Source organism: Camellia sinensis, chromosome 8 (genome assembly GCF_055761805.1).
Source record: "Camellia sinensis isolate YWXY chromosome 8, ASM5576180v1, whole genome shotgun sequence".
Lineage (NCBI taxonomy): Eukaryota > Viridiplantae > Streptophyta > Magnoliopsida > Ericales > Theaceae > Camellia > Camellia sinensis.
This window is the reverse complement of record NC_138968.1, coordinates 43967659-43979706: the sequence shown is the minus strand read 5'-3', so window position 1 is coordinate 43979706 and position 12048 is coordinate 43967659. Positions and strand designations below refer to the sequence as shown.

Genomic DNA, 12048 nt, shown 5'->3' with positions numbered 1-12048 from the left:
ATCCAAAGCAAACGTACAGATATATTATACATATATGTATGAATATTGTCAAAGTAATTACAAACGGAGAGTTTAAAGACGATAAAGAAGAGCACACCGATACTCTCACCAAGAAGTTGTGACCGTCTATTTTGTTGCTCCAACAATTACAATTTCCTACCAAAAACTGTAAATAGAGTTTGTGTCAAAGTGAGTAGAAGTAATACCGAAGCAGCCAGAATTGAAATCCTTCCCCACGGGTTATTTAAATAGTTCCGGTTCAAACTTGCCCTGTACAGATTCCAGGGCTGGCTGCAATGGATGTTCACCCTGTTGAAGATATCAGCATACTGAAAATGCATGCTCGTCCCCGAGACTGTGTCACTAATCTTGTTAAATAAGTTGGAAACCGCTTCATCATCACCCAGCCAATTATCAATGATACCACGACGAGAAAGTATTTTGACATCCTTCGGAGAGTCAATGAGGAAATCTAAAAATTTCACATAATCAGCGACATAACTGAATTGGTTATCAAGACTATATTGCTCGTATGCAATGAGGTTTCTGAAGAATGACTCTGTCCTGCCTTCAATGGTTAAAGGTGGAATCTGCATTACCCCACTTTTGAACTCGATATCAAACAAGCTACCTCCTGTAACCTCAAACTTCTCAATCTTAACTCCAGCTTCTTGGAGCTCTCTTGTATTAGGAATGAATCGCCAGTTCCCTTTTCCTTTTTTATTCGAGGCATCTTCAACAGGCTCCACCCCGGCAAATGACGGGCGCCAGTTACTGTGTATCAACCCTAGTAAATGACTGATCTTACCCTGTGACTCTTTTCCATCTTCCCTTTTACCAGTACCTGGTAAAAGATCACTAAAAAATCTCAAGGCCAAATAAATGAGCCTGTTATGGTTGTTTGGTGCCTCGATCATATCAAATAACTTGCACAGTACAAAGAACGGAATTTGGTTTTCAAATAACATTAAATCGCGTTGCAACCTATTAAAAATCCAGTCCCTTTTAAAAATAGGATCATTCTCATCTCTCAAGAATTCCATATCAAACTTCCGCAACAATTCAATGATAAAGCAACCGTCCAGTACCATCATTTTGATTATTTCATCTGAATCAAGGCTTATCGGTTCAGCATAAAAATCACGTGCATGTAGTTCTAGTGATTCAATAGCATAGACAAAATCATCAGGCCTCAGATTTTTTTCTTGAAGAAGTGAATGAAAGTAGCGTAACTTGTGCCGCTCCATCATCTGTAGGTTTTGTTTACCACGGTGGTAAGGACCTATTGAAATAATCTCTGGGTCATAGGCCTTGTCGTTTATCTGACGTAGTTCTTCATGTAATCTAAATATACAAGACTCCGTTGGTGGATGGGAGAAAACTTTAAGCATTTCATAAATATTCATAGAAACAAAATCTTTTCCACCACTCCGCGCCATGTTTACGTAAGAAGCAATCTAGTACCCTGTTCCAAACAAAACACTAAGAAGTTGTTATAAAAATGAATTCCAATGTGCCAAAATCAAATATGCTGCCTACTTAATGTAGTTGATGTCACCCACCAAGTCCTGGTCAATTCTTATACTCTATTTTCTTGTTCGACAATTACATATTTAGAATATTATAGAACATATATTAATTTTACCCCTAGAAACATTTTTTTCCCTGCATCAGAATTCATTTGGATAAAAGACAAATATTGTAGTGTAATAATAGATTGAACCAGTAACAGTTGAATTCATAAGGGTAGAAAGCATTGTCTTACTTTTCTTCAAAAGTATTAGATTCCTATTAATCAAGAAATACTTATTTTTCATTCATAGATCAACTTTATAGCTAGTCTTAAATTTAAATGGGCAAACACCTAAAAGACCATTTAATCAGGGATATCACTTTCAGACACTGGTGATTTGGCAACTTAACAAAATAGCCAAAAAGCCACTACAAAAAGTCAATCCCTTCTCTCTACTTTTTCTACACGTATTGTCGTAAAAAAAAATCAAAAATTCACGAAAAAAGTCAATGCCCAAACCACCATAGGCCTCGGAGAAATGAGAAAAAGTAACAAAAACACTAGAAAGAGACTCCTTCCTCTAAATGTCATTAGCCATCATGGAATAGTATAAAAGGTCAGACTCGGTGCACAAGACTCCCATTTACAACATGATTTGGGAGAGGAAGTGGGTAGACATTCTTTGCATTTTTCATTTTTATTTTTTGTGGAGAAACTGATACTTGTACCTTGAAACCAGAACCGTAAGGCTAGGGGCAGAGAGCACTTAGCATCATGCCATTAATTGGGGAATATTATTATGACGTAAAATGAAACAGAAAAAAGCTTTTAATAATCAATTGGTTCCACAATCTGTCATGCTTTCCATTAGTTAGGTGGAAAAGTCATTCTTTGGATAACAACATTCTTTCATCATTCTTTTAAAACTATAATGACGTTGGCCGATAATCAAAACTTACATTCTTTGATTCAACATTTAGCATGTGAAACTTTGCCTTCAAAAAGCAACCTAAGTGATTTATTCACCCTTTCAGTATTGGAAACATTTAGAGCCTGTTTTGAAACAAAAATAATGAAAAGTTCAAAAAAAAAGCCCTATCATTTTCATTTTTGACCCAAAAAAAGTTTTCAAAAATTCAAAAACAACTTTAAATTTTGTGTTTCCAAAGATAGGATTGTTTTCAGATTTTTTTTTTTTTTGCCCTTTTTCTATGACATTTTTAGAAATAGTTCAGTAAACACATTTTATATGTTCCCCAAAAATGAAAACAAAAAATAAAAAACAAAAATGATACCAAACAGGCCCTTAAAAGCCATATTCAAGATGGTTGTTGTACTTTGTCGGTGAAATATCACAAATAATCTAAATCTTCATCTTGCGACTAGAACAAGATATCAGAGTGAGTAAATTTGCTGGCATTCTCATGAGATTTTATGAGACAATCCATCATCCAAGTCTCAATCCCTTAGATTTTTATTGAAGGTATTATTATTATTATTATTATTATTATTTATTTTCAAAAACAATCCCCGTAAAAAAAACAATCCCCATAAAAACAATCCCCACCACCACCAAACATAGAAAAAAATTTCCATAGAAAATGTTTTCCACCCAAACAAACGAAGGGTAATGTCACGCCCTACCAAGTTACCTGGACAGAATTTCCTACCAAAAGGAGGGATCAAGCAAGAGAGGTTAATGGAAGATTCTAGAATATCCTGGAAGACTTCAGAGAATGTGGAAGGTTGTACATGATTCTAGAATGCACATAGATATTTCTCGAGTAGGATCTAGAATATTCTTGCAAGGTGGTAGAAGCCTCCATGAAGCTTCTACACACCCTAATTAATAAGGGCTCTAGAATGTTCCTAGGAAGGCTAGGTTACCTATATAAGGGGTGAGGGCTCATTTGCCTCACATCCATCCAAAGTGAAAGAGTTCTCTCTATAGTGAATACAAAAGCATTCTCTCAACTTTCTTGTGTGAGTGCTATCTCTCCCTTGTGAACTAAAAGGTTAAAGGTTGACTTAGCATCACTTGTCTAGCTTGTGAGTAAGTGCTACACGGATAGCTTGGAAATAACCAAGGCCGTGATATGTCTTATCAATGCAAGTCGTGACAAGGGAAGAAAAACAAAATGTCATCCAGCATGGTGGAAAATGCGGACGAGCAAGTCCGTGGGAAGGACAACACCACAAAGGCAAAGAGGGACAAGTCGAGGGATGGGCGCAATGTTGCTCTGACTGCGGAGGCACGACTGGCCAATGGAGCTTGTTGTGGGCAATTCAAGGGAACACCTTCATGTGTTCGAGCCATGCCTTGAGTGCGAGGTGGAAGATCTCAAGGGAGAGATCAAGGACCTCCAAAACAGTTTGCTAGCCACCATCAACAGTGTGATGCATGACAATCAAGTTGCCAATGACGCCTTCCAAGCCAAGGTGTTGAAAATGCTCGAAGGCTTTGAAGTCCGCTTGGAGAAGGTGCACCAAGATGTGACAATGTGCAAATGGGCTATAGCTAGGGGAGCTATGCCATTGCCGTGGACAACTCAGGTGATGGTGCCAAAACCAAAATCTTTCAAAAGGAAGAGAGATGGATAACTACTTCTGGCATATGGAGAGATACTTTCGAGGCGGTGACCATAACAGATGAAGGAAGATAAGGACTGGCATCCTATACCTCACTGACATGGCAACGCTGTGGTGGCGTTGAACACATGCGGACATGGAAAGAGATACGTGCACCATAGCAACTTGGGATGACTTCAAAAAAGAACTTAATAAACAATTTTATCCTGAGGATGTGGCCTATTAAGCAACAAGAAACATGAAGAATCTTATGAATACAAAGTCTATTCGGGAGTATGTGCACGAGTCCTCTACTCTAATGTTGGAAATCCCGAATATGACCGACGAAGAATATTTTGTCAATTTTGTTATTTTTATTTTTATTTTTTTCTGAATTTATATTCATCATGGATCTTGTTTGATAGATCTCGACGAGAGCAATCCAAAAATAAATTTTTTTGTTGAAAATGGAAATCTAAATCAAAAGTCATTGAATTTTTAAGTTTTGAAAAATTTCAAAAGTGAAAGACGTTAGACTGAATGTAAAAAGCAGGGATATTTTGGTCCAATAATTTTGGAGGGAAGAGGCACTTGTTTTTGAGGGACCTGAAGTAGTATGAAAGTTCGGGGTGTCCTTTATCTCCAAAAACTGTAATATTAGGGACCTTAAAAAAATAAAAATAAAAAAACCCTTGAATCAACACATGGGCTAAACACATTCAGAAAGTTGATTTATTTATGAAAATTGCAAAGAAACCTAAAATAATATACTACAAAATCAAAACTACGATATCAAGATTTCAAAGACTATTACAATTGCTGGCCATGAGCCCACACCACTCAATAAATTTTAAACCAAAATTTTTACCCCCCAAAAAAAATTTAATTCTTCAATGTTACACTAAATATATGAGTTGTACTAAATTAAACATAACTAAATGATTATATTACTCAATACCAAGCTCACTAAGTAAAATGACATTATATTAAAGTAATGGAATATATTAAAGTAATGAAATGATAATATCTGAAATTTAATTTCTTTGTTATGACATGGTTTTTAGATTTTTTTTCAATTATGAAAGGGTTAAATTTAAGAATAAAAAGTTAAACCCCATGCACGAGCATATAAAAATTAAGAAATAAGCGCGTACACGAGTTTTAATTTAACAAATTTATTTAAAATGTATTTACAAATTAAAATTAATTTTTATTAAACTCATTCATAAATATAAATTTTATTTATAGCACAATATGATTTTACTATAAATAACAAAGAAACAAATTTCAAAACTTTTTACTTTATTACTTTAATATAATGTATCGTAATTTTACTTGTTTTAGTGTGATTGATGAGATAAATACATAGTTTTGGATTTTATTAATATTTTTTAATTTATAAATTTCATTAGTTAACATTATATCTAACACATTTTCAAGACAACTTAAACAATTATATTATTTTACTTATAAGACGTCCACTTTTAATAGAAACCAATCAAATGTATGGAATATCTTAACCATATGATACATGTCATATTATTATATTGAGTTAAGCATATTATGTATAATATCACAAATAGACTTAAGTAAGTATAGTGATAATGAAAAGATATTTTTTCAAAATTTAATTGTGAATACATAGTTCACTACATTTTTCATATTAGGAATATTTTTCATAATTCAAAAAATAAAAATTTTAAGTTGATTAGACTTGAATATATTTAATAAAAATAAATATATAAATAAAATTCAGGAAATCAATTAATAATGCTATTTATATATATATATATATATAAATATAATTTGTAATTAGCATTACTTAATTTCTTTAATATTAAATAAAGAATGCGGTTTGATCTAAATTAGATCAAGTTACAATTTTTTCGATTTTTCTGCTCAACCATAAATAATAAATCACTTAAATTTTTATAAAAATATATCATTAAATTTAGGGGAATTTACACACCAGTACTAAATTATGAACTTATACTCTATTAAGTCTTAACTAATATTTTTTAAACCTTCAAGTCCAATTAAATTTTTAATAGTCGAAATTGCCCTTCAAATAATGATTGTTCATCATTTATGATTATTTATAAAAGAACATGATGATTTGACATTTATTTTTGATTTTCAAAACTTTAAAACTTCAACTTTCAAATTGGAAAAAAAAAAAAAAAAAAAAAACTGTGGAAAAAAAAATGTTTTTTTGAAAAAATTAAAAAAAACTGAATTACTTTTTTGTGCAAAACTAAAAATTGTGTACCTATAAAGGAGTATGATGATCAAACATTGATGTGCAAAAAAAAAAAAAAACTTAAAAAATGAAAAAACTGATAATGTTCTCAGTTTTAAAACTATAAAAAAAAAACTGATAATATTCTTGGTTTTATTAGATAGTTGAATCAAACCAATAAATAGAAAGGCAAAAATGAATCTCATACTCAGTTTTTTTCATCAGTTAGTGAAATAAATATGTGGAACATTACAATGCAAAGTTGATAATATTCTTAGTTTTAAAAATTGAAAAAACTAATAATATTCTCAATTTTACTAAATAAGACTTATTGGTTCAAAAAATCTTAAATAGGACCTGAGTTACGATAACATTTGTAAATATAATTTGTAATTAGCATTACTTAATTTCTTTAATATTAAATAAAGAATGCGGTTTGATCTAAATTAGATCAAGTTACAATTTTTTCGATTTTTCTGCTCAACCATAAATAATAAATCACTTAAATTTTTATAAAAATATATCATTAAATTTAGGGGAATTTACACACCAGTACTAAATTATGAACTTATACTCTATTAAGTCTTAACTAATATTTTTTAAACCTTCAAGTCCAATTAAATTTTTAATAGTCGAAATTGCCCTTCAAATAATGATTGTTCATCATTTATGATTATTTATAAAAGAACATGATGATTTGACATTTATTTTTGATTTTCAAAACTTTAAAACTTCAACTTTCAAATTGGAAAAAAAAAAAAAAAAAAAAAAACTGTGGAAAAAAAAATGTTTTTTTGAAAAAATTAAAAAAAACTGAATTACTTTTTTGTGCAAAACTAAAAATTGTGTACCTATAAAGGAGTATGATGATCAAACATTGATGTGCAAAAAAAAAAAAAAACTTAAAAAATGAAAAAACTGATAATGTTCTCAGTTTTAAAACTATAAAAAAAAAACTGATAATATTCTTGGTTTTATTAGATAGTTGAATCAAACCAATAAATAGAAAGGCAAAAATGAATCTCATACTCAGTTTTTTTCATCAGTTAGTGAAATAAATATGTGGAACATTACAATGCAAAGTTGATAATATTCTTAGTTTTAAAAATTGAAAAAACTAATAATATTCTCAATTTTACTAAATAAGACTTATTGGTTCAAAAAATCTTAAATAGGACCTGAGTTACGATAACATTTGTAAATAGGACTTTCAAGTAATTAACTCTTAAATTTATTATTTTTATCCCGTGCATAGCTCAGGTTTACCGCTAGTATTAAATATAGAATTTCCTTCTTGAAGCTACGAATGGCTAGATGGGGAACTAAAGAGATATGCATACGAAGCAGAGGAAGCGAGCGATTGCCCATGAGGCAATGAAATTGTTTAATTCTCATATATATCATATATAGGCTCTTATCTTATGGCATGTTTAATTGGAAAGATTAGAGTATGGGATTGGGATTATTAATCTGCGGGCCCAATTATCCTATGTTTGTTTTGACATTTTGTTTTAGGATTATCAATCCAATGGATAATTAATCCAACCAATTTGTAGGATTATTAGTAATGGGGTAGGGGTGGGATTGTGAATACCACACTAATTTGATTGGATTATTAATACCTCACTATTAGTCTTGTGGAATCAAACATGGCCTTAAAAGCTATTTAAATTCTTTCAAAAAAAAAAAAAAAACAGAAGCTAATTAGATTCTCAATATTGGTCCATCTGTTAAACTAACTTTACTGGTGGTGTTTTGGAGAGTCGGTGAAATGAGATACAGAGATAACTGCACCTCACTATATATAAATAGAATTACAAGCATGGGAAAACTAAAATACATCTACTCCAAAATTGGGGTTGGAGACAAACCCCAAAATCCCACCACCCAACGTACAATGAAATTGTATCCGAACTACGATTGATTAGTGCCTAGTGCTTATTATAGATCCATACTAACCAATGATTAGATACCAAGCCGTATGTGCATATAAAGTGGAATAGATAATGGAAAATCTACTAGCTAGAAACAAGGTCCTAAATCGTCCAATCAGTCCGATCTGAGCAGAAACAAAAGTAGAATGAGTGGACTGGTAACACTTTCTTCAATGGAAGAAGTGACTGAATTAGGAATCTTGGTTGTATATGAGGAAAGATAAGCGTGTGAAATAGGTCCTCCTTAATCCACTACTTGGCACTTTCCTCTCTTTGCAGTTTATCATTAACATAGCAGTAATTTTAACATTGTTATTTTTTATTAAAATGATGATGTCAAATTTTAACTTCATAAGTTTGATGCCAAAGTAATAGCAGATAAAAATTAAAGATTTGAGCCAGAACCTAAACGAACATACATACATGTATATAAATATATTTAATAGAAATAGAAATAGATACTTAAACAGCAAACAGTATGTGCAAATCAATTTAGTTGAGTTGGAGAGTAGAGATAAGAGGAGAGCTTACCAGATAGATTACAAGGTGTCGTTTTGATCGATCGTGATCTCTGCATAGAAATAATAAAAGTAGAATGAATGAATCAATTGACTCCTTAACCTGCCCATTTTTGTTTGATCGGAGGAGTATGAATTACGAACCTTCCTTCTATACGAGGAAAGTGCCTGGAATCACCCAGTCGAATACAGGGAAGAAGATGAGAAGACGCCGTGTCGTGTCCCCTACTCCTACCACCAGACACGAAGACCCTAGTTGTGGGCCCGCCTTCGGAAAACTTCGCAGACACTACCTTCTTCTAAAATAAATAAATTATAAAAAAAAATCTCTTCATCGGTGGGTGAAGAAATGTTGTGCAAAAGTCTTTTTTTTATGGATATTTTAAAGGTGGAGAAATTTATTTTTTTTTAAATTTTTTTAGTGCTGCTAATAATGCTTTACTTTTTTCTTTCTTTGGTTTAGTTTGGAATATGAGTTGATTTTTTTGTCTCTTTAATTTTTTGACTATTTTAATATGAGATTAAAAAACTTCATTTATGATGGAGTTTTTAATTATTTTGACTTTTGTAATAAAAAAAATAAAATAATTATAATTTAAATGTGATATTTTTAACCTAAAATTAAAATATATATATTTTATCTTTTTATAATTATCTTTTAGAATAAAAATATATGAATTTTAAAAAATTGTCATATTGATTTTTGAAAGGAAAATAATTATAAAAAAAATTAAACACTTAATGAGTAAGAAAATATTATCGTAATATATAATTTAAAATATAAAAAAAAAATTCAAAAATGAATTACGACTATAAAAAGATGTGATTACAATTAAAACTAATGCCATATTTATTAATAAGTATAATTTTTTTTGGATATCTATTATAATTTAACATGCTTATTGAAAACAAAAATAAAAATATTAATAATTTTGAGTTTTAAAATATGATTTGGTAGACTTGTTATATTAAATTTTGAAAGGAATATATTGAAATTTTTTTACAAAAATTGAATATTAGTCGTTGAACAAATCTTATAAGATTTAAAATAAAATTTATAATAGGAAAAAATTAATGATATTCTAACATATGCATTTTAACAATTTTAAATTTTGAAAAAAAAAAAAAAAAAAAAGATTAGGACTTTCAACGTCAATTATCATTCAACATTTCTATTTATATAATAATATAAATAAGGATAGGTATGTAGACACCCCATTTTAATCGGCCTAAGACTTGGGCACTTTTTTTTGATTACCTGATGATGACAATCAGAATGTATTTTTCACAGAATTCTCAGTAAGAGAGATAGAATTTGAGCTTTAATCACAACATTCACACATTTTTGGCCAAATTATTTTTCATCCAAAATTCACCAATCTCTACTCACCATCCACTTTCATAATTATAACTCACCATCCTCACTGGCCATATACTTTCATAATCGCATCACACCATCTCCACTCACCACCCACTTTCATAATTACACTCCACCATCCCCTCTCACTATCTACTTTCATAATCATACCACACCATCCCCACTCATTATCCATTTTCATAATTAAACCACACCATTCCCACTCATCATCTACTTTCATGATTACACCCCACCATCCGCACTCACCATCTACTCTCATAATCACATCTCACCATCTTCACTCGCCATCCACTTTCATAATTATAACCCACCATCCCCACTCACCACCCACTTTCATAATTACACCCCACCATCCCCACTCACCATCTACTTTCATAATTATACCCCATCATCCCCACTCACCATCTACTTTCATGATTACACCCCACCATCTCCACCCACCATCTACTTTCATAATCATATCCCATCATCTCCACTCACCATCTTTTATAATTACATCCCACCATCTCAACTCATCATCCATTTTCCTAAATCACACACCACCATCACCATTCATCATTCATCATTCACCTCTATTAAACATTGTCCTTCATTAGCTCCATTATCTTTCCTAAAGCCCCACTTTGTCTTCCACTCTGTCCTTCACTTTGTCTACCACCATTGCCCACTTGCATTGGCTATATAATGAGAGCTCTAGTCTTGAATTTGGAGATAAAAATTTTAAGAAGAGATGGGGGAAGAGAGAGAATGCTAAAATTGTGTTAGAATTTGAGAGAAAAGAAAGTCTTAAAAACAAGAGAGTTGTCTTGCCAAATTAGCGAAGTTACATACCCTCTTACAACTTATCTTCCCTTGTCAAACCCACTCAAAACCTTAATCAAGGAAAGAGTATTCTTACCAAAAAAAGAGTGACATAAATTTGTTCAAAACCGTCATCTGAGCTCAAATTTCAAGCTCTTGAATTAAGGATTGAGATCATAATTCACAACCTTTAGGGTGATCAAGAGGAAGTTTGAAAATCAAGAAGTTCAATATTTTCTTTCGAAGGTGAATTTTTAATTCTTTCATTTTTTTTTTTTTTTTTTGGTATGCATGTTCTATCTTATATTTGTTTTCTTGTGCTATTTTCATATTAGTTTTGTTGTACTCTTGCATGTTCTATATTATATTTGTTTTCTTATTTTAGTTTCATATTGGTTTTGTTGTAATTTTGCACTTTCTATTTTATATGTATTTTCTTGTTTTAATCTAACCGTTAGTGATTAGTTGAGCCACCAACATATTTCTTATTTATTCCTTTTTTTGGTTTTGCAATATGACAGGCTTTGCTAGGCCTAGTTGGCCTGTCGGTTAACTTCTTTTGGACAAGACATCATTGTCTTCCAATGTTGACCAACTTCTGATGGTTTCCAAAGCACATGAAACTTTTTCTTTTTTTTATTTTATTTTGAGTGTTTTGTAAGGTTTTTATTTTGCTGTAATGTTCTCCTTATCTCTTTCTAATTTGGTTTGTAATTATTTTTTCAAGCGTTATAATAATTTCTCGCCCCGCTTCTTTCTATCTTGTTCTTTTACTTGCTTTCTTTATTTGTGAATATGCATCATATTTTGTTTTTTATTATATTCATGCTTTGCATCCATGTTTCATGCATCTTAATTTAGCTAAGTTTGTATTTTGTGGATTTAATCAATTCCTATATAATTATATATGCTACCTCATGTTTTTTAGATGATTCACATGCCATATCTTAGAAGCTGAATCTTTACTTGCATCTGTTGAGTGAATTGCATTAGGATTTTGTATATAAGATCATGCATGTTTTACTAACTTTGTTTTGTAGCTATTTGCAGGACGTTGGTAAATATGTAAGTTTTTATGTTTTAGCATCTCACTTGTG

At 31.1% G+C, this 12048-nt stretch overlaps 1 protein-coding gene across 1 annotated transcript; it reads right to left on the bottom strand.

Moving 5' to 3' along the window:
- On the bottom strand, window positions 1–9064 carry LOC114306107 (UPF0481 protein At3g47200). Its single transcript, XM_082882563.1, has 2 exons — window positions 8786–9064; window positions 1–1465 (listed from the first exon to the last, which is right to left on the bottom strand). The coding sequence occupies exon 2, from the start codon at window positions 1437–1439 to the stop codon at window positions 147–149; it is 1293 nt and encodes a 430-aa protein (XP_082738689.1). The 5' UTR covers window positions 1440–1465; window positions 8786–9064; the 3' UTR covers window positions 1–146.
- Window positions 9065–12048: the final 2984 nt, after the last annotated feature.